The sequence below is a fragment of the Mus pahari genome, chromosome 21, assembly GCF_900095145.1.
Source record: "Mus pahari chromosome 21, PAHARI_EIJ_v1.1, whole genome shotgun sequence".
NCBI classification, from domain to species: Eukaryota; Metazoa; Chordata; class Mammalia; order Rodentia; family Muridae; genus Mus; species Mus pahari.
The window spans coordinates 2933715-2961435 of record NC_034610.1 but is presented as its reverse complement, the minus strand read 5'-3'; the positions used below and the strand labels follow the sequence as shown (position 1 = coordinate 2961435).

Sequence of the window (27721 nt, the reverse complement as noted above, 5' to 3'; positions counted from 1 at the left end):
ATCACACCTTTGGTGTGGCTCTGTCAGCTGAACATGAGGACAGATGGTATAGCCTTCTCTCTGTTACACTAATGGAACTGCTGGCACCTGTGGGCCTGCTGGCTTACCCTGGGCATTTTATGTAAGATCTCCAAGGTACATCACAAACAGTGCTGACACCTGGAAAGGCAATCTTCTCAGAATATTCTTCCCACAGAGGCCAACATTTATACCTCAAAATGCTTCACAGAAGGCAGACCTCCAACAAATGGTATTGGCCAAAAGCTGAGTATCTGACAGGTCTCTGCACAGCCCTGCCCTCCACAGCAGCAGTGGGTCCTGGCCTGCGTTCATTCAAGAAAGCATGTTCTAGGAAAAGGCTCTCATTTCTAGACAAAATCTTGACTCAGGAGTTAGTTGACTGGAGAGAACCCGTGTTGCATTCCAGAGGCAACCCCAAGACTGAACAGAAAATAAGTAAATAAAAACTTTGACTTCTTCACAAAGTCAACAAATTTAACTCTAGTGATGGGCTACACTACATACCTCTGGACGATGCCCGGAAGATCCGATATCCCACAGCACAGAAATAATAGCTCTTTTTGGTTTTTGTTTTTTTTAAAACTGTTAGAGCCCTTCTGTGTGCTCGTGACAGATCTGGCTAAGGTGGTGTGAATAGATATGGCACCCACAGACTCATGTGTGTAGGATTTGCCATAGGGAGTGGCACTACTACAGGTGTGTTGATATTCATCTCCACTGCTGTTGCATGTACCCCATCACTCCCCTCCCCCACCACATCAGTTCCTGCCCCATTTGAGTCTTGCCCTAACTTCCTTTGATGATGAACAGATATGAACAGAGTAAGCTAAATGAAACCTTTTCCTTCCCATGGTGCTTCTTAGTCATGATGCTTCATCACAATAGAACCCGAGAGTTCTTTTTCCTGTTTCCTAAGGAGCAATATCAGAAGTTTCCTAAAAGCTCCTTAAACCAGCTTCTCTGCTGTGACTCCTTTTCACCATCTTCCCATGAGCTAGTCCTATCTACAGCCACCCCAACCTAATGCCACACCCTCCCCCTGACAGAGAAAAGGTGAGAATCCTGTTCTGGTTTCTCATCATCCCTTGCCCATCAATGGCCTCCATCTACAGTCATCTTTAAATTAAAATATTAAAATTCCCTAGCCCTTAACAGATAAAAGGACCAAGAAATTGTTAAGACCTTCACTGAGTTTTCCAAACAGCTATCTACTAGTCTAATACTTGTGGTCCATACCTAGGAAGAAGTGGTCTGCCATCAGTCTTCCTCATAGTCAGGACTGACATTCATACTCCATCCTCAACTGCAGATTCACGGAAAAACAATGACTTTTAAACTACTGAAACCAACAGTTCCTATTGTGGGGCCTCAGAATCAAAGGAAGGCCCGTCCTCTCTACACATGCCGCTCCTTCCCTTGGATGGCCTCTAGCCTCCCTTCTGGTATCAGGCTTGGGTGGGTGTAAGTTCACTGGGGTCCTTTTCTTCCCCAGTCTAAAGGTTACAACCCGCTTTCTCTCTTTGGGCCTCCTCCCATTTCAATATGTGGCTTTAACTCACGGACTTGGAGAACTTCAGCCACAGCCTAAAGGAACCCCTGCATGTTTACTTACTTACTCTGGCTTGGCCTCCCTCTTAAAAGTTTTAATTTTTTTTCTACCAAATTGTAATTTGTGCGTAACAAAATGCACACACTTAAGTATAACCTTCAGCTAGTTACACACCCATTCAACTACCACAGCAATCAGGATCTCATCAGCCCACAAACCCTCTTGTGCCATCTCTAAAGTGACCTGGACACTATGCCATCACCTGTGTCTGTCTTCTCTCAGTCATCCACTGTTCTTAAAATTCATTCACATGAGTGCATGTGTGATTTTCAGATTTCTTTTTAACCATGTGCATGTTGTGGGGGGTACATGTGAGTGCGGGAAGGTGCACAATGAAGCCAGCAATGCTGGCTTTCTCTGGAGTCTGAGTTATATAGGTGGCTTGAGCTAGATGTGGAACTGAACTGTGGGCTTCCACAAGAGGAGCGGCAAGTGTCCTCAACCACTGAGCAAGCCATCCCTCCAGCCCCTGCATACAGAAATTTCAACTTTAATTTTTAATAGGTAATCCCACCAGATCATCAAATACAGCATATTCCAAACGGTCAGTGCCCTATAGATAAGTAAATGGTGCCCACTCATAAAGTTATGGGGCACTCTGACCCAACCTTTTTTATTTGCCATATATGCTTAACCAGTTTACAACCCACTTGTTTTACCTACAGCACATCTCTCAAACTCACCCTCCTCATTCTCATTGTCAGAACACACTCGTTCTGCCTAGATTCTTACAAAAGCCTTTCATTCTGAGTCTCAGCTCACAATCCCCCTTCTTCAATCTGCAGCCCACACTACCTCTAGCCAGAGTTCCAGACAGGGTAGCAATGGGTGGCACCCCCTTCACAGTGCTTCCCATCACCTAGGGAAGAGAATCCTTTACGTGGCAGTCCAGGTATACCAGGACGAATACTCTCTCTTCTGTTTCTTCCCTACTACACTGATACTGATACAAACCTCGTCACTACTTCTCTTTCCCCTTTAGATCCCCGCGTGTAACACAGGGAGTCTGAATAGTTCCCTAAAGAATTCCCTCACATCCTTCACACCACTGCATCTTAAACACTTTGTATACACACCTCTTCTCAATTACCTATTTCACTGTGAGGAAATTCATCACTTGATAGTGAATATTTTGAAGTCAAGTATTTTATCCTTTTCCACACATCAACACTATCTCTGTAAGCTTTCTCTTTAAAGTGGGGGGAGACATGAATAGTGCCTCTTGCCTGTAATCCCAGCACTTGAGAGGCTTAGGCAAAAGATCAGCACACAGTCATCCTAAGTTATACAGGATATTCAAGACCAGTCTTCAGTCCATGACACATGACTGAAAAAGGGAGTGGGGATAGGGGTGGTGAAAGAACAGCAGCAGTCTGCTGAGCACGCCTATTAGGAACCTTCCAAATCTATCAGCAGACAGGGAACTGTTCACAGCCATGGCAGCCAGCCAATGTGACAGCACATGATGGCAAAGTCAGCTGATGAGTACAACAGAATGGACTGCCTGGCCCTTACCTATTTAGTGATGATATAACAAAGTGGGTCATTCATTACCTTAGTCACTGTTCTACTGCTGCAAAAAAAAGACACCATGACCAAAGCAACTCTGATGAAGGAAAGTGTTTAACCGGGGCTTTAGTTCATTACCATCATGGTGGGAAACATGGCATGGCACCTTAGTGCTGGAGAAAAAGAGCTGAGAACTATATCCTGATCTCAGAATAAGCACCTAAACTTACTAAGACACTATATCAGTGCACCTTGACTGCCATGAGTCTCAGGGGAGCATAGACAGTATGTCCACTTGAGTTCCATGACTCTCTAGGGACCTGGTCCTGCACAGGGGAATGCCTGCCCAATAAGAAAACAGCAAAAGAAGAGTATTCACACGGCATGCATATGGGTGGGGCTTGCATGCAAGTGAGGTAATACTCCTCTGACCCAGAAGAGAAACTGTTAAAAATCAAGGCCTTCATGGGAAAGCTGGACTGTTTGGACAATGTTCAGTGATGACTCCCAAAGACTGTCCTCACCTCTGACTCTGTATCCCACCAAGTCCTTCTCTGGTCATGGCTCTGCCACAGCATAATGCTGAGGGTCCCTGATCAAGCTCACCTTCCAGCCTACAAGCCTCACTGCTCCCTCCAAGGTGTAACTTAATGTGGATGAACAGTGTCACAGAAATGAGCTAGCCCCTTATACATACGGTGCTAAATTCTCTACAAGACAACCAGAAAATGATTAACTACTCTGTTGTGGAGCAGTTTATACTCCAGCCAGTGCCCTTGTAGCTATGTAGAATAACCCAAAGAAATCCAGCAGGTATGCTACTCAAACGTGCTTCAAAGTGAGCTGCAAGAGAATGTCCATGAGAACATTAGGAAGATTAACTGCGATGCCATACTTACCAACCATGCTACCTCTAAGCCTATGCTTTGTAAGTGTCCATTTCTGAACGCCATTCATTTCATTTCCAAGTCTGATCTGCATTTCAGTCCACCTAAATCAGCATCAACCCTGTTGTTCCTGCTGGCTAAATTCTGTCTTCCTCTACTAGGTTGTGGACTACATAAAGGCACAGGCAAACAAATACTATTCTTGACACTCACCCTAATCATTCCTTGATTCTAATGCAGATTCTTGACAGGCCCGCAGGGAACCATCATCCATGTATATATACTTGGTTTATGTGGTATCAGGGGAACAATTCAAGCTATCTACCCTGACCAATTAGAGCACTGCCTTCCTGGGATCATCAAATAGTTCAAGTCTGGTCCCATGACAAACACAACAGAATACGACTCAAGCCCAATACTTTTATTGGGGAAAATATGGTTAGCTTTTATGTTTTGATTTTTAAGTAGCCAATGAGGAAGCCTGGCAGTAGTGGCGCATGCCTGTCATCCCAGCACTTGGGAGGCAGAGGCAGGTGGAACTCTGTGAGTTTGAGGCCAGAGCGGTCTACAGAATGAATTCCAGGACAGCAAGGGTTACAGAGAGAAACTCAGTCTTGAAAAGCTAAAACACAAACAAACCAGGAGGCTGCTGCCCAAGTGCAATCACACTGAATCAACCTAAGAAAAAAGCTACCATGCAGAAGACAGCAAGAGAGGTACCACGTCCTGTTTTGTCTCAAACCTGACATCCTTGGATGTTTGTAAATACTTCCATGAGCCAATTATTCTTTTTATGAGTTGTCTGAACCAATCTGAGTGGTTGTCTGTGCTTGTAATAACATACATTATAATTAACAAAATCTGTGTTCACCTTCTTCACCTCAACACCAGGGCAGGTAGGGGAATGTTAACATATAAAAAGCTATTCTTTTAAACAAGTTGTAAATTGTTTTGGATCAAAATATTTACATACACAATTTTATTTCAATAATAGTAGCAATATGCACATAATACTTGTAAAATCTCAAAACTTTTAAAATTAAAAATGTAATGTTGAAACAATCATAATGCATTTATTAGAAAAAAATGAAAAAAATCAACTTTCTAAGCATAAAGCTATTACAGAAAAGAAACTTTCTGTTAATAGAAGTTAAACATCCATGCAATTTTAATACATTTCCCATTACTTAAGGTACTGGCCTTTCCTTCCTGATTAAGTCAAGTGTCTGCTGCCAGCTCACTACTACAGCACCACAGGAATTTACAAAGATGGGGGCTGCCTCAACAGGCATCTGGCTCTAAGCTACTTCCCCCCTCCTCATTTGTTTATTTTTTTGTTTGAGGAGAAAGGAGAGTACTGAGAAGGGGTCTTGTGTAGATCAGGTGGGCCTGCATTTTTCTGTAAACTCCTCCCAAGTCCTGAGTTTACAGGTGCATAACACCATATGCCCAGCCTTGGGCCATATATTTAAAAACTGAAATGGCTTTTTTCCCACAGAAGAAAATAAGTTAACGGTTAACAAGTCTCCAGTGTTCCCAGTAAATGTACTCCAAGTTGAGAATGGATTTTTAATAATTAGACTGTCCATTCTTCAGACATAAACTAGTAGACGTGATATAAGCTGAACATTAACTTGGCAAAGATATTACAATGGCACAAGAACAATGTGTGAAGACGTTGGACGTTTTAAACATGTCTTTCAAGTTGTAGGCACAGATCCATGAGAAGCAATCCTCAGTTTTAGCTAATCCATTCTGTATGCAACATACCCTATAGTAAACAACTTACCTGATAGAGATTCTGAAGACCAAGAATATTCACAAATAAATTTAATTTTAAAGGAAAAAAAAAATCAACAGCCAATAGTCTAACCTTTGTGGAATTGTAATCAGGGAGTGGAGGACACTGTAACACAGAACCTGAAGGTCGGTAGACACCGTCTCATTAAAAGATTGAGTTACAGTTCAGAAAGGAGGTGACATAAAGTCACCAGTCCAGTACCTCTAAGAACTGTAATAAAACCAAACTGTCTTCCTACTGGTTCCCTGACCATAACGGGGATGACAGACCGACCGACAGACAGACAGACGAGAGTCTCTGAATAGCTATCTGGCTATCTTGGAGCTCTCTCTAGGCCAGGCTGGCTTTGAACTAAGAGACCTGCTTGCCTCTACCTCCCAAGTGCTAGGATTAAAGATGTGAGATACCACACCCAGCAAATTGTGCATCTTCTAAAACTGTAAATAAGTGACTCAATATTATTTTCAATTTCAGTTGCAGAGGGTCACCCTCTCCTTTCCTCCCTCGAGGTAACACACTAATAGGGGGTAGGGTAGAGACTGTCTTTCACATAATCTCTAACAGCAAAACATATTTGTATTTAAGGGTCTATTTCTCATTACTGTACTGTCTCCTTAATATGAATTACAGAGAACAAGCTAAGGTTTATAACATATAATCTCTCACTTCAAATAATAGTTCTGCAATAAAATGGAACTCTATAACACTAAGGAGCCTTGTATTGGAATCTATTCAAAATAGTGGATTCAAGAAGACACTATCTTAAACGAAGTGACCAAATCAACTGTCAAGACTCTCAAAATGAGTGACCAGCCTTATGGGTTACCTATAAATATACTGGGAAACTAATGAAATTTTTAAAAGATGTATATTCACAATTATCTCACTAATTAAAATTCCAAGGACCTAAATGGTAATCTCTCTGTTCTTTAGTTCCGCTATGTATAGAAGAGTTTTAAGACAGGTTGCCTGGCATGTCTGAGCATGCTTAATTAGTACTTGCTGTAAGGAAGCCATAGATACAAGACTCTCTAATAAGTACAAAGTATATGTTGACTTTCTTACCAGCAGTACTCTTGAGTCTACTTATAAGCTACAAGTAAATATGCATGAATTCTTCTATAACCCACATTTAAAATAGACTTTATCCCATCCACATACTAATCAGGCCCAATTCTGCTTAGCTTCCAAGAGCAAATGAGACCATATGCATTCAGGGTAGGATGACCAAAGACTAAAGTAGGACTTTCCAACTCTGATTCAAAACTGGGCAATAAAGCCTACCACATTTGACAATATATAAAAAAAAAATTAATATGCATTTTTGTAGCAGATGATGAAGTAAAGTCAAAATTATTTTATATTTTTTATTTATTATTTTATTAAGAGAAATACTTGTCATATATGCCAAAGATAAAGGACTGATGTACGAAGTCCCTAGTCCACAAAGACTACTGTTATTTTTGAGGCAGTCTTATGTAACCCAGGCCGACCTCAAACTCACATTTTTGCCTCTTCCTCCCAAATGCTAATATTACAAGTGTATTTTATAGCCATACCTAGCTATAAACAACTTATAAATAAAAGTTTGAATATTTGAAATATCATACAGCGGTAAGTACACAGCATGTACAAAGCTCTAGTCCAGTCTCTGGCACCAAAAGTTAGTAAATTAATTAAAATAAAATATAAACAAGATAAAGTAACCGAAATTCCTAAATGCACACAGATGTGGAGGCCAAGCACAGTGGTCCACACCAGTAATGCTGGCGACTCGGAGGCTTGAGCCAGGAGGCTGCGGAGTTAGAGGTCGGCCCAAGCAGCAGGACAGGAACTGTAACTCATAAGGTAGAAAAAGCGGGGAGCTGGGTATTTGAAAAGGAAAGGAAAAGCAGACAACTTTGCTCTTTACGAGAGACATCCCTTACAGGCTCAGGGCCCATACGGGAGAAAACAGATGATTTCTTTCTCATTGACACTGGGTCATTTCTATTAACATACTCTAAGCCCATTCATTTTTCTGCAAATTTCATTTTTCTTTACAGCTGAATCATTTTTCACTTTGTATATGTTCCACATTTTTCTTATGCATTCATCTGCTGATGTATATCAAGAAGAATCGCAAAGAAGTGAACTAGCCTAAGGAACTATCTATAATAGACCAAGAAACAGAAAAGGTTAAAGAAAGGACATGTATCCCCAATTATCTCACAAATTCAAATCCTAACTTCCTAGATGGTAATCTCTAATATGCAGATCACATAACAAGAAGCAAACTCGGGCAAGTGTGGCTGTAGTGTGAAACTCAGAGGAGGAGAGGGCAATGTTAGGTGCACAGGCAAAGGGTGGCTGAGTCACCCAAAGACAGGAAGCTGGCTGCTTCCATTGTACTTTCAACCTCATCATAGCTTTCTGGTTGCTGTCTTTTCTTTTTTCATAGTAGACATGTGAATTCAGCTTTCTGGGGGTCTGTCATTGTTTTGTCAACTTGACACAAACCTGTACATATCTGGGATGAGATCTCACTTAAGGAAATGCTTCCAACAGCCTGGTCTATGGGCATGTCTGGGGAACATCTTCTTGACTGCTGAGAGAGAAAGGCCCAAACCCCTATGGCTTGTACCATCCCTGGGCTGATGGGCCTGGACTCTAGAGGGAAAATAGCTGAACAAACCAAGGGAAGCAAAGCAGTAAGCAAGAGTTCCTGTGTGGACTCAGCTTCAGTTCCTGCCTTCAGATTCCTGCCCTGACTCGCCTCCATGATGCATTGTGACCCGGAAGTGTAAGCCAAGTAAACCCTTTTCTCCATGAGCTGCGTTTGGTTAATACATTTGTCATGTTTTAGCAAAATAAACAAACTATAACAATACTGAAGTAGAGGGAAAAAAAAACTATTTTTGTAATCCAAAGAATCCAACCTTTTGCAGGGCTGCGGTGGTGGCACACGGTGGAGGCAGAGGCAGTAGGATCTCTGGGAGTTCCAGCCCAGCTTGGTGTACATCATGAGTTCCAAGACAGATAGGGCTATATAGAGAGACGACCCTGTCAAGGGAGGGAGGGGAGGGAAGGAGGGAGGGAGGGAGGGAGGGAACGAATTTAACAGTTTATACATTGTTAGATAAGTGCATTTCAAGGGAGAAAAGAGGATGCCCTGAACAGGAAGCAATTCAGGATAAAGAGAGGTCTCTAAGACTGAGTTTCTCTTGTATTTTAGAAGATCAAACCTAACTAGGCCAAGTGGAAAAACAACATATGCCACTAGGTGATCCCTAAAACAGCAACCATGAGGAAGGGAAACCAGACCTAGGTGTGGGAAGGTACAACAGGCACACACAGCAGTGCGCAGGTGTTTGGTTTAGAAGCTCAGAGTCAAGTGTGTGGGTAAACTCTACTGGAAATACTAAACTATTGCACAGTGAATTCTCACAGCCTCCGTTAGAGCTGCCATTCTCTGCTCATCCCTGGGCAGCTTTGACTTCTGGACCAAAAATAGAATAAAACAAAACCACCACCACCACCACCTCATAAAAATATGACACCACCACCAAGTGGACTAAGGATCCACTTTGGCACGTAGTCCTAAAGGGCGCCCCACTGATATGTCTGCTAACAGTTCTATGTACACTGGAGGCGGCAGATCAGGTTTTGCTGTCTCGAGAAGCAAGCAGTTGCACAAGCTTCCTACAATACATACTCAGGAGCGCCTTACAGGTAAGAAAGCAACATGCACGAGGTCCCCAATATCCTCAGAACCCCAAACTGAGGGTGGAACTACTGACAGCAGCCTAGCCCTTCTCAGTGGACCCTGTACCCCTCAGCCGCCCCCCAACCCCCAGCTGTTGTAGTCCTCTCAGCTCACATCCCTCTCCTCCATAAGCACTCACCAGAGGACCTCACTAGCTCCACTTTATAGCCACCTAAGGACATGCAAAATACAAATGAAGAAAACCCTAAGAATTGCTGCAGCCACAAACCAGAGAGTGTTGGAGAACTCACCCATATCTCCAGGTTCCTGTGTCCCAGAGCAAAGAGATGCAGCAGGGACACAAAGATATCTGTAGAAACAGTTTATAAACAAGGACAAAACACTCCAAGAATGAGAGTACTAGTGACCTGAGAAAAGACCATAAGGAAAGACCAACTCCCTTTACAGGTCCTGTTCACTGGGCCTTCCTCTCCCACTGTGTGCACAGCAGTGGGCCTCTGGTTGGGTATATCAGCAACAGGTAGGGAGAGGTCTCTAGTCCTCTGCAGATGGCTTCTTTCACTGTTTCATCTTTTCATGATGCTGAGGTCTCCAGTCCCTACTCCCTACCACAGGCTGACAGTGCATCTGAGAACCCATGTTTTTAGATTAAACAAGGAAAAGAGAGGAGGAAGGAAGGAAGGAAGGGAGGAAGGAAGGAAGGAAGGAAGGAAGGAAGGAAGGAAGGAAGGAAGGAAGGAAGAGAAAGAAAGGAGGGAGGGCGGGCAGGTGTGATATAACCCCTGCACTGGAGAAGTACAAGCATAGGATTCCTGGGGCTTGCTGGCCAGCCAGCCTAATATAATATGTGAGACCCTGTCTCTAAAACCAAGGTGGACAGCTCCCTAAAGACAAAACTTGGGAGTAACCTCTGGCGTCTACACATAGATAACACATGCAAACACACACAGAGAATTCAAACAGTTCAGTAATACAAAATCTTAAATTTTACTCTTTTCAAAATACTATTAAGTAAAAGACACTGGCTCCAAAAGAAGCAGGAAACAACGGGAGCACCCAAGAGTGTGATTACAAAAGGGAACCTGGAAGTCAGTGGGCAGAAGGCCAGGGGCAACTCTAACTGAAACGCACAAACGATTCCCAGGTGGAGTGCTCCAGGGACAAAGTCAGGACACTTGAACCACACATAACAGATAGGGTCTTTCTGGAGATAAATGCACTAAACAACATACTACTTTCTATATTCACATTTGCTTTCTGAACCTTTTTTTGTGAAAATGATGACTTTTTCCCTCCCACAAACTGCTCCTACTGCTCTTTAGCTGCGTATGCCTGGCCCACTTGACACCAGCCTTGCCCTCCACTATTCTCCGGCATTTCACTGAACTGTCCAAGGCCCCTGTTACTGCCATTCACAACCATCACTATCTCTCTGCTCAGCACAGTATCTCATTTTACCTTATGGGGAGAGTGTCAGATAGCAGGAAACACACACAGAAATAAATTCAAATCCCAAGTCCACCATCATCTAGCCCTGTGGCCTTAAGATGTCTAATCTCTGAGCTGCACGACCTTAGACTGTATAGGAAGGTAAATACTAAGTCACAGGGAGTTGTTATAAGGGTTAAAAAGTAATGAACATAGAACACATGAAGAACTATGGGCATATCAGTCAACTGTCATCAGCAACATTATACCCACTGAATGGTAGCCATTGTGATACCCAAGTCATCTAGGCCCAAACAGTTCCTGCTTCATCACTGTCTAGCCAAAGCCCCGCAGGGTCCAACTCAGCATGGATCTTCAAATAATTCAGCCATTAAAACCAGCTCAAGGTATGTAACTCACTCTCTGACTGCCCAGAAAGCTTCTCTGAAGACAAAGGCTTACAGTATACCATCGCCCAGCTTTCTACAGCACTCGCTGGTGATCAGCGCAGTACGACAGCTATCACACACGTCTTCAGGCATGGCCTTATAAAGGAAGGCGATAGAGTTAGCTGTGGCAATGTTTGAAGCTGTATTATCATGCATGTACATGTAGGAGCGTGTGCTTCAGTGGACACCTTCTGGGAGCAGTGGTCTCCCTCCTTCCACTGTGTCCCAAGGAGCACAGGTCAGCGGTGGTGCAGTGAGTGCTTGATCTCTGAACCAAGAAAAAAAGTGGGAAGAGCATCACTAACTACCAAGAACCTCTAAGAGACAAAAGCTCTTCGGACTTTGCTGGCTTTAGTACGGAATGGAGTTGCTTAGTTAAATTAGTGTATACATTACTAAATATTAAATTCTGCAAAATGCTTCTAAAAGTTTTCAGTGCCACAGTAAAACCCTTCACCTTGTGTGTATACTAACCTAACTGGTTAAAAAAAAAAAAAAAAAGTGAGTTTGAGGTGTACAGAACAGGCTACACAGAGAAACCATGTTTTGAAACAAATCAACAACAAAGTGTTTTCAGATCTTCTGTCATCCTTGTGCCCAATATACAGAGCAGGTGTCTGGTTTGCGTCTTCACCACAGAGCACGACGGAGCCACAGAACTGAGTTTAAAAGATTATTCTCATCATCCAGACATTCCTGCTCTTTCTGGAATTGTGATACACACTGTGCAGTAGTTTTAAAAAGGAAATAAAAAGTACAAATGATTTTTTTATACCTTAATAAGTCTTGGGAAATCTAAGTACTCCCTACCATGGACTTCCTCTGGAAACGTATACTTTGTAAACCCTCAAAAGCACAGGGGAAGGCTGCTGTGCAGTCTGATCTACCACTTGGACCACATGATCCATCTGTAAGGCATTTTCTCAACTAGTGATTTGTGGCTAGTACCATCTTTGGTTGATAGCTCTGGGTTCTGTAAGAAAGCAGGCTGAGCAAGCCATGAGAAGCAAGCCAGTAAGCACCACCTCTCCGTGGCCTCTGCATCAGCTCCTGCCTTCAGGTTCCTGCCCTGCTTTGAGTTCCTGTCCTGACTTCCTTCAGTGGTGAGCAACAATCTGGAAGTATAAGCCCTTCTACCTAAGGTATGACACAAGGCAGGTGAGTTAACATATCTCGGAGGTAAAATTGTAAAAGTATACTGCTGGCCCTGCCAGCTGAAAGCAAATTGCTTCTGGCAGTCCTTATGGACAGGTACTGCAAAAAAGGCTTTTGCTAAATCAATAGCTGCATACCAGGAAATGTGTTAGTTTGCTCAAGTATAAGGATTCTCCATCTGGTACAGCAGCTGCAATCAGTGTTATACCTGATTTAGTTTTCAATAGTCAACTGTCATTCTCTACAACCCATCCGTCTTCTGCACTGGCAGGATGGGAGAGTTAAAGAGAGATGGTGGGAACCACCACCCCTGCATCTTTCAAGTCCTCGATGGTGGTGGCACTGATTTCTGCAGTTCCTCCATGGATACAATACTGGTTTTGATCCACTATTTTCCTTGGCAGAGGCAACTCTAAAGGCTTCCATTTAGACTTTCCAACCATATTAGCCCTCACTCCACAGGTCAGGGAACCAATATGAGAATTCTGCCAACTTCTAAGTATATCTATCCCAATTATACATTCTGGAAATGGGGAAATAAGCACAGGATGAGTTGGGGGACCTACTATGAGTTGAACATCAGATAAACTCCGTTAATCATCTGGTCTCCATAAGCCTCTACTTTAACTGGAGGACCACAATGTTTCTTAGAATCTCCTGGAATCAGCATCTATTCAGAACCAGTATCGAATAGATCCTAGGAAGTCTGATTATTTCCTTTCCCTAGTGTACAGTTATCCTTGGATCCCTCTGGAGAACGGCTAACAGCAGAACTAGGTGTCATGTCAAGATTCCTCCCCAGGGGAACTTGGCAGCCCCTTTATTCCCAGGATTCTGGGTCTGCATATTGGCTCAAGTCTGGAAATTAATTCACTGGCCAAGATTGCCTTTTGCCATGATCCAATGTAGCCTTTTTTTCATTTGTTAGAGAAATTTTATGCTTATACAGATCAAACAAAAATGCAGTAGGCTTCTCATCTATCTCATGCGTGGAAACTCCATGACTGGTTAGCCAGAACCAAAGGTCCATACGAGTCATACCACAACAAATTCCCTTTGCCTGTGTTGACCATTATAGGTTAGGCTATTATAAACATTGCTTTGTCTATACTGCCCATTACAGTAACTTCAATCGCCTTGCCTCGGTGGATTCAGCGCTGCCACCTGGCCCCTGCTACCCCGGGGCCCAATTAAACCCACTGCATTTAATTCATCCAACTGAGCAGCAGCATCCCCAACCCTCTGGCACAAGGAAAAGGACAACAAAACTCTTCACATGTGTTGGTACCCCTCTCACCAGTTTGTTCTTATAGGATTCGTGAAGAGCACATCTTCTGGGCCTTCCCATTGTTGAGGACTAGGTTTTACACAGCATACTCTAGCACTGCAATTTACTTGAATCTGAAAATTTTCCTTTATCAACACTAAGCCAAGGGGTATCAGGCAACCCCAACTCCTTTTCAGTTAGGCCATCTTTTAGTAAACAAAATTTTTGACAAAATTCTGATTAAGAAAAACATTTAATTAGGGCTGGTTTACAGTTTCAGAGATTTAGCCCATTATCATTATGGCAGGAAGCATGACAGCATGAAGGTAGACATGGTGCTGGAAACGCTGAACGTTCTACATACTCATCCGAGAGGAGGTTGGTTTCTTTGACACCTTTTTTTTTTTTTTTTTTTTAATTGTGTAAGCTTCTATATTAAACCTAGAAATTAGTAGTTGCTCAGTCCCACAAGGCTGGGTCTCAAAGAGGCATTTTCTCAACTGAGGCTCCTTCCTCTCTGATGACTCTAGCTTGAGTTGCTGACACACAAAACCAGCCAGTACAGAACCCAAAAGCCTTGTCCTACAACCCCAACAACCTGCATGAATATACCATGTTCCCCAGACTGAGATGACTCTGTGTGAGCAGACTACACTGAGTGGAGTCACACAGTCTCATCACGTATCCTTTAAAACAGTAACCAGATTATGCTTCTGGGGGATATTTGTGTCCCCACTGTAGTAAGTTTGAAAGTATCCGTAAAATATAATTCTTCAAAGTACACTGTATAAAAGTTCTAAGAATTAATAAAAAATATTATACACACATATATATAAAATTCCTGAAATTGTATTTTTAGTAAGAAAAGTTCAAACTCGCAAGGAAGTTTTAAGTAAATTAAACTCACACTGAGAAGCAGAATCTCAACCTGGCTTTACAACTGAAATTTTCCTATTCTGATGTTGGAGTGTAAAATGGTATAACCACGTTGGAAAACTATTTGGCAATTTCTACTTTAAACACATGCCGATGCTATGACTCAGAAATTCCACTTTGTGAGTGCACAGCTCTACCAAAAGTTATGCACTGTACATGAATGTTCACAGCAGTTATAAGAGCCAAAAACTGGAAGAAATCCAAAATTCAAATGTTCATCAACAGAATGGACAAAATGTGTACTTATATCTATGGAAAATAACACCAGTTTAAAAGAACAGTCTAACAATCTAACAGTCTAACAAGGGATGAACCTCAGAGATTATAGTGAGTAAAACAAAGTCTGACAGAGTACATAATGAAGAACATGGGCTGGCCTTCAGTGAGGGTATGCCTTACTCAAGTACAGTAGCACCTCCATCAAAGACCTGATGGACAGTACACCAAAGGGCATCTATGAAGTGGTGAATAAGCTCTCGGGCATGTACAGTGAACCTGCTAGAGCCTTGATCTGGGAATCTAAGTTTTCATAATTATGAACAATAAATTTATGTTATTTATAAAGTACTTGATATAAGATATTTTATTACAGCAGCAAGAATGGACTAAGATGAGTGTAAAGTCTGAGAAGGAAGCCACAGGTACCTGTAAGTACTGGAATATTCCATAATTGATTAGGTGGGAGCTGACATGTAAGACAAGAAGTTATAATGCCAAATATGAATGCTGAGGTCCTCCCTAAACTACTAAGTTAAAACATAATCTCAAGACATGGCCTTTAATAAAAGGATTAAGTCATGGGAGCGGAGCCCTTATGAATGGGATTGGTATTCTCACAGGAGATTCCAGAGGACTTCTCAACCTGTTCCCAATAGTCGTTAGTGTACATGTCTTCACAGAACCCTATAAATCGGCAACCCAGACTTCAGACCAACCTCCAGAACTGTGGGAAACAAGTCTGCATTGTTCATAAACTACCAAATCTATGGCATTTAGTTATAGTGCCTTAAATGGATTAAGACACATAAATCAAAAATATTCTTACTTTTCCATAACCATCTAATGACATTTTAAGATACCTGAAATCATCACAAATTCATCATAAGAAATACTCAAATAAGCTACTGAACAGTGAAGCATATGCTCATGATATTATACAAATAAACACTCAGCAAGAAACATCAGCCATGGTCTTTTGTTTTGTTTTGTTTTGTTTCCGAGACAGGGTTTCTCTGTATAGCCCTGGCTGTCCTGGAACTCAAATTGTAGACCAGGCTGGCCTCGAACTCAGAAATCCACCTGCCTCTGCCTCCCAAGCACTGGGATTAAAAGTGTGCGCCACCACCGCCCAGCACACGGTCTTCTTTTAAACACAGCAGTTAGCACTTAAGCATTCCTCAACAAATAGTACAATAAACTTCACATAGAATGGGCTTTCGAAGTCCAGAAGAACCTGTGTATAGATTTTGTATAGAATACACAAAACATTACAATAGAGCCTACACAGTGTGAAAACATTATGGATCATGACAAATTAATGAATCCAGGCTAGGTGTTAAGCTATCGGCCCAGAAACACACTGGCTGAACACTGAGAAGAAGAAGGCAACACCACTCTGATTTTCACACTGAGCCGTAGGATGGAATAGAACATACACTTCTTCACCACGAAAACCAGAAAACTACAGGGCAGGCTAGGGTTATCTAATGTGATTCTCCACCCTAATCAGAAAGCCCTGCACCTACCCACAGGGGCCATCCTCCAACAGTTGTTGCCTACAGAGAAGCAGCAGCTACTCTCAGGAGAGAAGAAGAAAATGGAAAGAGGGGACAAGTGACTTACTTATGAAAGGACAGGGCACTCTGAACTGTGCTCACCTTAATATCTTTCTTGGCAGCACACAGGAAACAGAATTTACAGTACCAAGTCTCCCTTACTACCAAGTCTAAGAAGCCGCAATGAAGTTTGGGGCCAGGGAGGAGGCTCAAAAAGAACACTAGAAGTGACCACAGAAAATGCAAACAGGTCAGAGCTCACCTCACTGTTGTGGCCTCGCAGGTTGAAGTTTATTCTCTGTGGCGTACTCCTATCTCTGTGACAGTGACTTGAGGTTAAAGTCACCCTCACCACACCTCGCCCATTGCCTGTGGCCAACCATCCTTCTTCATAGTAGNGCCTTCGGCACACAGGCTTCTCCTTCTCACTCTTGGGAACANGCCCTTTCCAGGACAGGCAGAGGATGTTGGAATCGCTGCAAAGCACAGGCCCATGTTCNACTGCTGCATACATACTTTTCTCAATGAAGTATTTCACTTTAACAAACCAAGTTCTTTTATTGGCTTATTTTTGTGGTTGGGTTCTGTTGGTTTGTTTTTTTTTTTTCTCCTTTAGTTACAACTGATCTAGAGTCCAATTAGGTCAATAGCTTATAAAGATCCACCAAACGCATAGTGAAAAAACTCTTCTATAAAAGACGTCAGTCGGCTACGAAAGGTAATGCCTAAAAATACACGGAGTCCATTCTCATTTTCAAGTTCTTAGGGGGAAACCATGCCAATCCTTTGGAGAAAGAGCTGTTACTGGTGACCGGAGAGGCAGTTCTCTTCAATTTTACTCAGCCTCGTTATTCTCAGCCTGAGATTCCAGTTTTTTTGTAATGCAATTCCAGAAACAAAGGGTTACAAACACATAGATTTCAAGTAACTTAAGGCGGTAAGAATTCCTCTAGCTGGATTTTTCTATTCAATAGTTCAAATGCAAAGAATGATCACACAAGATCATCTTCCCTCTGAAGCCACCCTCTGGCACGTTTTCTGAACTAGGCAAGTTTCTGCTGTACAGCCAAAAAAGGTTGCATAAGGGGAAAGGCACACTAACGTGCAAAGTCAGACCAGAGCTCATGCAGACAACAGTCAGTTTTAACAAGAAAATCACTCTTTCCCCCACTGATCACAGCCAGAAGCTTCCTGTCTCAAAACCTGGCCCTGTGTCCCTAGGAACACGGCGCTCCCTAGAATGACTCCTCCACGGGCTGGAACAACTCTCAGTGCCATAGAGACTGGAGCAAAGCCCTTCCCTCAGCAGAGGTGGAGGCCAGCGGGTCACTGAGGATGAATAAACTGCTATCTAAATGGACCAAGTCATTTCCTCAGTTGGGCCCTACTTCTTGCTTACACAGACTCAGGCTGCAGGCTTGTTTCTCCTTTCTCTTGTTTCTCTGCTTTTGCACTCGTAAAAATCACATACTCTTCTATCTTAATGAAAAAAGCAATCTTAGAATTGTCTATTAAATAAACCAGCCACCCAGGTGTGTATCAGAGTTCTCCAAGATGTACCATCTCCCAAGACCAGCTCCAAGCTTTACCAAAAGATATCTTCTTGTTCACCTGCAAGTCTGTTCACATCTTTGGGCCAAAAAAGGCTTTTCTTGATATTTATTTTGTAACTGACAGTTCCAATTAGTATTTTAAAATAGCATATATATGCAGAAAAGAAAAAAGATAAACAATAAATAAAAAAACTTCAAATAGCTGAAGACAAAGGAATCTGTCCCTTTTCAGATCTGTCCCCTCACTCCTGCTACAACCACAGAAAAAGTTACTGAGTATCAATTCAGAGTTTTAAAGTCTGTTCCTTCTTTACACTGGAGTGGTATTCTTTAGGTTTAATCTGTGCAATTTTTTTCTTTTGCAAACTTGCTTTTGCTTATGAGCACTGTAAGGAAAATCTGACATTAATGAGAGACTGTTCTCCACGGGCTCCTGACCCCAACAGTGTAAAGGTGTTCCATCTGATGCTTAATCTTCATCAGTTGCAAAATTCAGAATGTCTTCTTATGGGAAAGTTTATATGTAGAGAAAAGGTTTTACATATATAGACACACTCTTCAAATGGCACTTGATATGTTTGTTTTCCCGGTTAATTCAGGAGCCATCAGATTATTCATGACTGGAAGGTCCTGGATGGTCTCTTACAACTCTGTAAAACAACAATGACAAAAAAGAGGATATGTATATGTATATATATATATATTTTTTTTTTAAGTAGCAAATCAAGTTCTAATAAATAAGTACTGTACCTGAAACTAAAGACTTTTTATATTAAAACTATCTGATAAAGCCACTGATTGTAATAACTGATTGTAAAATTCAGGTAATGAATATGAACTTAAGAAAACGTAACAGGAAGAGTCTTCTGCCACATACTATCACATTAAACCTGCCGATGATATTGCGCTGTCCTTTCTAAAACTCTGGGCTCTCAATATGGTACATTCCCTTATTGAAAACTTGGTTTGAACAAGCTTTCTCAAAAGTGAAACTCAAGAGAAGCCCAGAAAAGCTAACAGATTTGTAGGGTTTTGTTTTCTCCATCATTGAAGGATATTCCTTGTTTCTGATGGCCAGCCACCGCCTTGGCCTTGTTTCTGCCGGTGGGCCACGCCTTGAGGAAGGATAGCTGTTTACTCAGCCTTCGACCTTTCTACTAGCTACAGACTCCTACATCAGTTCTTCTCAACCTTCCTGAGGCTGCAACCCCTTAATAGAATTTCTCATTTTGTAGTGACCCCCCAAGCATAAAATTATTTTCATTGCTACTTCATAGCCATAACTTTGCTATGGTTATGAACTGTAATGTAAATACTTATATGCAAATAGCCTTAGGATCGGTCAACACTTTGAAAGAGCGTCTTGACACACAGTAAGAACCACTACACTGGATCATTCTTTGCTGTTTTCCCTGTGTTGCTATTTGAACCAATTTGCAAAGACAACAGTGATCAAACTGTCACTTCTATCAAGACTCAGAGAAGTGTAACTGCAATAGAAGGAATCTTTTAACACCAGATGATTTTCACAACTGTCCTCCTTAGGATTACTAGTGCTATAATGAAACACCATGACCAAAAGCAAGTTGGGGAGAAAGGATTTATTTGGTTCACATTTCCACACTGTAGTTCATCACTGAAGGAAGTCAGGGGTGGAACTCACACAGGGCAGGAACTTGGAGACAGGAGCTGATACAGAGGCCATGGAGGGGTGCTGCTTATGAGCTTGCTCCCCATGACTTGCTCAGCCTGCTTTCTTACAGAATTTAGGACTACCAGCCCAGGGATTGCACCATCCACAATGGGATAGACTTTAATTAAGAAAATTAAGATGGTGAGCTCTATGGCAGACTTCCTTACCCTTCCCAGAAGCTCTCAGAGCAGCGGACCTCTGTGGGCACTCAGCACTTACTTGATCTGAAATTTGGATCTCTGACCCCAGAAACTAATGTCCTACAAGCAAATCTTATGGAGGCATTTTCTTTTCTATTTTTCTTTTCCAGTTTTGAGACAGAGTGTTTCTGTGTAGCCCTAGCTGTCCTGAAACTAACTCCGTAGACCAGAGGTAGGTAGAGTTTGAGGTAGGCTGGTCTCAAACTCAAGAGAGTCACCTGCCTCTGCCTCCCAAGTGCTGGGATTAAAGGTGCGCACTACCACTGCCCAACACAGAGAGCATTTTCTCAATTGAGGTTCCGTAGCTTGTATCAAACTGACCTAAAACTAGCCAATAAATGACCTTCATAATAAAAACTAAAATTCTTATTTGTTTCAAAAGCTAAGAATATGAATTCATAGTGAAGTAAGGCAAAGAACATTTTAAATAATCAGGAAGGAAAAAGAACTAAATAACCATTTAAAAATATACTTTAAAATGATATAAGGCCTTAAAAAATAATATAATGTCCTGTACTTGGCACAGCTTTAATTATTTGATATTTAATTTAAGACTTCCTGCCAGGAGTTGGTGGCACATGCCTTTAATCCCAACCCAAAGGCAGGCAGATCTCTGTGAGCCAGAGCTCAGCCTGGTCTACAAAGTCAGTTCCAGGACAGCCAGGGCTACACAGAGAGACCCTGCCTCAAAAACAACCAACCAACAATGACAAGAAAAAGACTTTTCTTTGAATGGGTTCACATTAAACTGGTTTTGCTACCAATTAAAATCACCGTTACACTAACCCTCTAATGAAAATCTGCACTGAGGTCAACTCTCAACAACAAACTTACAAGTTGGTAAGTGTAAGGGGAAAAAATAGAATATATAAGAAATACATAATTCTCTTGACTATCATGAATGCTGTCTCCCCAGTTACTTAGAAGGCTAAACACACACCCCATCCATCTATCTAACCACCCAGCAAATGCCTTACGGTTAGCTTGTTACAAAGAAGCATGATCTTGGGTTTTTTTTCTGATTTCGAGACTAATTGAGTTGGGGGGGGCAAAAAGGAAAGGAACATGACTGGTCCCAGGTGAGTGGAGGAGAAAGATAAAAAGAAGAGTCCAGCCTGGACTGAGGAGAGAGTGGGGGGGGAGAGGCGGGAACGGGTGCAGCATCTAGGAAACCCAGAGAGGGGAGAGAAAATGGTTGGATTGCATAGGGAAGAGCAGCAGGACGACGACGAGCAGCCCGGCCCTGGGCTGGACAAGTTTAGGGTAGGGGATCGATCGGGGATGGCAGCCAGGAGGACCCAGTAACAGGGTGGGGCTGAGGGATGCAGGGAGAACACTGAAGCCAGGTGTGCTTTAATATGTTAATAGGCACCTCTGCCATTTGTCCCAGGTTTGAAACCTAATTTCTGGGGACAGAGATTCAAATGCTAAATTTCAGGTCAAGCAAGGACCAAGTGCCCACCAAGGTCTGCTGCTCAGAGAGCTTCTGGGAAGAGAGTGAAGCCATCTACCATATAGCTCAGTAGGAACCTACACAGGAGGTGCAAGCCCCAACACTAAGCTCTGTTCCCAGTCCAGTCCCTGCTAACTCTCTGGGTAACACTCAGCTCTGAGGAAATTCCCAGCTAGTTCCATTACTGCAAGTAATTCCCAGGAAGGTGAAGCAGTAATCAAAAGAAACAAGAATGGGCTGGGGGCTCAAAGAGTTTGTGAAGTACGTTCCATCTGGTCTGTCAAGATTCTATGAGCACTTGAATCCGAGCTTCCAGAAAGGTACAGATCAGCGACATAAACTTAAGTTAGCCACAAAAGCAAGGATGAGGATAGAGAAACAGGTCTGTCGGAAGACAGTCCAGGAATGAACCTGCATGAGGAGAATTCTCAGTGCTTGTGAGAACACTCCAAGAAAACAAAACAAGAATTCTGTGACCTTAGTTTCTTCAGAACACGGAATTGTTCTTGGACTGTGTTTTTATGCTTCTCCCTGGTGTAGTGGATAGGAGTGAGTTTGACTCAGATTACTTATTACTGCTTGCTGTTGTTACTCAAATACTAAAACTATCTTTTACATGCCTCTATGGAGAAACATGCCCCACTGGTTCTAGAGCAGCGACACGGATCTAGTGGCAAACCCTAACTTTCCACACCAGGTAAAGGTGAAAGATGCAGCTAGGGAGTCTAAGAAAGGAGCGTCCGGAGTGAAGAATAAATGAGGAGAGCAACCGCAGCACACTTAAAGAGGAAATGTCTCCCGAGCTGAGCAACCACCATGAGCACAGGCTGAGCTGGCACTGGGGACAGACAGGTCAGTGGACTCTAGGACCTGATCCAAGCCGCGCCAACATGGTGGGAGACGACAGGCAAACTAACTGCTCTGTGAAAGATCAATGCTGCACACATTAGCCAATAAGTACTCAAGACAGAGCTGAGAGAACCTTGATACAACTGTGGGCCCAGTAGCATAGGAAGTGCAGCAACAGTAAAACAAAGAAAAGCCTGGGCCAAACCAGAAAACTTCACTGACTTTAGCTTTTTCCTTAATTAGAAAAAGTTAAAAACTAGTGTTAAGACTGAAGATGGGGATGGAAAGATGGTTAGTAGTTAAGAACTCTGGCTGCTCTTGCAGAGGACCTGGGTTCAATTCCTGGCACCCACAAGTCAGCTCACAAATGTGTGCAACTTAAAGGACACACTATTCTGGTTTGTGTACACATAGGCACACTTGTGGTTCATGCATATACATGTGAGCAAACACACATTATTTTAAAAAGTGGCCAGGACTAGGGAGAAATTTCAAGGAAAGAAAAGAAAAATCAAATTATATTGCTTAATTTAGAAAAACCTCAATGCTATGGATTAGAATAACACACTTAATAGAAATAATGCTTTATGTCAGACTCTATTTAACTTCATAATCATTTTAACTTTTTTCTACATCTAGATCTGTATGCAATAGGATGGGCTTAAAGAATGAAGGAAATAAGGCCTCCAAATAAATAGTGGATCCTGGAGAGGCCGTCCCGCCCACAGAGAAGCAGCAGGCCAGTGCAGTGGCTGTGCAGGTGGGCCTTGTCCAAACTGAGATCACAGTGTCTCAGACTAACGCTCCGATAGTCAGAGACCCCCTAATCTGAAGACCCCAGAAGCTGACAAGCTATTTTCAGATTGGGCTGATCACCCTGCACATCAGCAGCCAGACCTACTGGGCACTGGCCTGCTTCTCAGGCTCCCCAACTGGATCTCTCTGTGACTGCATTCTCTGGGGAGTGAGAACAGTAAAACAAACATATGAAGGCATTACAAATAATTGCCTGGCTGCCGTATAGTAGTCAGTAAATGTTGGACATTGCTATTGTTACTTTACTGGCATTCTACCATTTATAAAATCTGGACAAAAATAAAAGGATATTCGAAGACTATTCACTCTGATTCTATTCTAAATGTAGGGTAAAGAATAATGCAGAAAGGAAGGACTACTCCAATTCCAACTAAAATACAAGACATAACACTTCTTCCTAGATGGCCTTAATATGATGGTGAATTACTAAAGCAGAGAAGCTGAGCAAGATCTAAGGATTTCTGCATTACCAAGGGCTGGCCCATGGTCACCTTCACAGCCTCCTACAGATAACACAACCACTTTACAAACACATCAAGGCTCAAAGATCTTATTTGTGAGGTCTTTATTAAGTGAGGTTTTCAGAACTCACCAGTCTATGAGTAACAGAATTAAGATTCAACATCTCACGCCAATACCCATACTTTTCCACTGAACTACACTGCCAAGATGAACAATAGTCATTTCCACTCCGCACCCCTGTGGTTGTGAAATAGGAAAGACCATGTGATTATTTGATGAGAATAAAAATGAATCAAGACCAAATTTGACTGTTCTCAGGCTCCAAAATATCTAGAGGAAATAACAAATGACTTAAAGGGAGAAAATAGTGAAATCTCAAGAGTGGCAGTTAGGAACTGGGTTATTTTTAGATTCTAAATCATTAAGGCATCATGTTTTGAGGTCTCTTTTGTTTATGCTATTATATGAAACTTAATTTAGTTAAAATAGAAGTTATGTCTGATTCTTAATATTTACTGAATTTACTTAAAATTATCTGTATCCACTCTGTGTATACAGATGGATGTGGCACTGGATTTTTTTTTTTTAAATAAAGCATAAAACAACACTCAAAAAGAGAAATAACCAACAGCCAAAGGGAATTTACTTTAAAATAAAACCACTGCAGCTCTGGAAGTAGCTTCCCTGCACTCATGGTCACCCAGCACGCTGTGGGTGTGGCCTGCACTCACGGTCATTCAGCACACTGTGGATGTGGACAACAATTATTCTCCAGTTCTGGTTTGCCTTTCCAGAAAATAATTTGGCAAAATGCAGAAAGTGATTAAAATCAACAATGGCAAAGATAAAACTAAGATGCTCACAAAATGTGCTATTCAGTACCATTCCAAATTCCAGTTGGTATATTATCACAAGGTGAAAAGTCATACAAAAGTAGGAAGTACCTAAAAATCACCTTTATCTACATGTATATAGATAACAGAATAATAATAGATATAGATAATAGATAACAGAATTTAATGAAAACGTAAGAGAGTTAAGTAAGATTGGAAAACACAATTGCTAAAGTCTAAGTCAACTTTTGTCTGTCCCCTAAATTGTTGTAAGACCTTAATACTCAAGAGTGATACTATGGGACCGTGGACTGAGATGGCTCAACAGTTAAGAGCACTTACTCCTTCAGGGGAGCTAGCTTCAATTCCCAGCTCACCAACATCGGTAACTCCAGATTCAAGACATTTGATGCTCTCCTCTAACCTCCAAGAGTACCAGGCATGCGCATGGTACACAGATGTACATGCAGGCAAAACACTAATACACATAAATTAAAATAAACCTACCTCTAAAAGTTTAAGAAGTAGGCACCTTGGGAAGTGATTCTGCCATGACTCTTCATCCTCATGACAGAGGCTCCAAGTTTCCTTGTCCCTTTCACAATATAAAGATACTACAAGGCACAGAGCTCCCTAGACACCAAATCTACTCAAGCCTTTGACCTTGGACCCTCAAGTCCAGCAATGGGAGCAATACATTTCTATTTTTCAATTACTCAGTCTAGAGAGTTTTATTACAGTAGTGGAAAGAACAAAGAGTAAAACAAGAATAAATTCAAGGTGACAAATAAGCCAGTGTGTTTACGAGGCCCTCCCAATTTCCCACTAAAATGATCAGGAATAAAAGATGATGATGCAGAAAACAAAGAGCCCACAGATGGGCCTTCTACCTTACTAAGACAAATGTAGTAGATGAGATCAGCCTGACAGAAACATACAGGAGAGCCTGGATTCAGACAAGCAAGCACACTCCTCGACCAACGACCTCATTATACAAGGGCTAGCTGTGCCACAGGCAGCAGAGAAGCAGACTTTAACTCCAGCGAGCTTTCTTATACCAGTGACAGGCAGTGGGACAAGGGGGAAGGGAAGCAGCACGGCAGTTAACTGGAGTGGCACACAGTGAGATGACTGGAAATCAATACACACACTCAGAAAAGCAGTGAAATCCCTTAGCGATCTGCAAGACTCACAGATGGTCACTACTAGACATGGCAGAGGACCAGAAATCCAACTGTGGGCATTCTAGAATCCTACCCTCCCACTTAGTGTAGTAACCGTCTCAAAGGGAAGTGGAATCTAGCTTTGATCATTCTACATAGATGAGAAGGGCTTTGCTTTTCCAACTGAGTGTGGCAACCACACCTTCCAAATATCCTATTATGTATTTACTTGAAGACAATCACCTGTTTTCACAAACTCCATGTAGAGTGCCTGCTAATGGATGATGGAACATAATATGGCACACACATAAATAGTTGTTCTCCAACCTTAACAGGGTAGGAAATTCTGGCACATGGTACAACATAAACTCTGAGAATACTATGCTAAACTTGAAAAGCCAATCACAGAATGTTAAACATGTATGGGCAAACACTAACATGAGGAACCCAGAATGAATCTGGAGGAGGTTAACAGAATTCAGTTCCCATTTTAATAAAATTATAGTGGGGTATGGTAGGGCATCTGTGCAGTACTGTGAACATACTATCACTGAATTATATGCTGGAAATGGTTAAAATAGTATATTTTATCAACATTATTTATCATTTATCAACATATATTTATCAATAATATAACATCATAAAACAGTAATTTTTTTCCAAAAAGAATTATGAAAATTACATAAAATGCCAGGCTTGGTGACATATACCTGTAACCCCAGCACTCTAGAGGTTGAGGCAAGAGCATCATGAATTTGAGAGGCATGCCTAGTCTACAGGAAACTGTTTCAAAAATAAATTAATCAACAACAGAAATATAAAGACAAGAAAAATACTTGTATCAAGCTTTAAATGTCGTAAGCACAGAACTATTTATGGTCTTGATCGTAATTATGAAAACTGAGAGGACAAAATTCGAGAGAATGCTATATGTAAGCATTATGCTAGTGAGGACAGATACGTGTCTGCTTGGCCTAACAACCCTGTTACAGCACAACAGCATGTACTCAGCCAACTCAAGCCCAAGATCCACCAAAGCCTACCAAGGAAGAGGAAGGTAATAGAAATGTGACGTTTTGCTACTTTTCATGCTTAAACTGATAAAAATCATTGATAACACAGTACAACACAATGCCGCTCAAGCACCGGTCACCACAAAGCTACCCATCTCTGTTCTTACTGAATGGTATGAGACAGGCTGACCTCAGAACAGGCTTCAAATTTGCAGACCAGGAGACTAGGCCTAAGAACTGGGCAAGTCCAAGCAAGCCCAGGCAAGTCAGTTACTAGAAAAAACCCTAGGCTCCAGCCCCCACGCCCCAGTAATGGCTCTGGAATGCCCAGAGATAGAGTAAGATAAAGCTCACCTACCCAGGAATTCCTCAGCAACAGTTTCCAGCCCCCACACCCCTGGCTCTGGAATGGCTCTAGAGTGCCTAGATACAGAGTAAGATAAAATTCGTCTACCCTGGAATTCCCTAATGTGCTTTAAATCAGGCCTGCAAGCTTACTTGATTCTTTCTCTATCTTGGTAATGGGTGACCCCAGCATGCTGGACTTCTGCAGAATAAAACACTCTTTCCTTTATATACTATTTGAATCTGGGGTATCATTCTTTGGCAAATCATGATCCCTTACATTACCATTCTACATTTGATGTGAAATGCTAAAGCTTCATGTAATTAGAATATTTGAAGACTGCAATGAGCTAAGAACCAGGGTGGTCAAACAAGTTTTTAAAAGAGAGACAAGAAAGTGATATGGGCAATGAATCCAAAGATAGTTCTGGACAATCCCTGGAGCTCTGGAATGTACATATTTCAGCGGAAGTCTACTTTCTCATCTACATAAAGACTGTTTGCTCTGCCCTGGATCAAGAATACTACAAAGATCAGAGTGCTGGACAGATGGCTCAGCAGTTAAGAATACATATTCTTGTTCAAAACCCAACTTTGGTTCCTGACATCCATGGTGGCTGTACTGGCTAGTTTTATGTCAACTTGACACAAGCTGGAGTTATCACAGAGAAAGGAGCTTCAGTTGGGGAAGTGCTTCCACAAGATCCAACTGTAAGGCATTTTCTCAATTAGTGATGAAGGGGGGAGGTCCCCTTGTGGGTGGTGCCATCTCTGGGCTGGTAGTCTTGGTTCTATAAG

At 42.0% G+C, this 27721-nt stretch overlaps 1 protein-coding gene across 1 annotated transcript in view; it reads right to left on the bottom strand.

Moving 5' to 3' along the window:
* The window catches only part of Tulp4 (TUB like protein 4), a 116582-nt gene that overhangs the window by 86326 nt on the left and 2535 nt on the right, over window positions 1–27721 (bottom strand). The window contains 1 exon segment of the mRNA XM_021221738.2: window positions 16806–18746. Coding sequence (XP_021077397.1) covers window positions 16806–17057 — 252 coding nt within the window. The 5' untranslated portion in view covers window positions 17058–18746.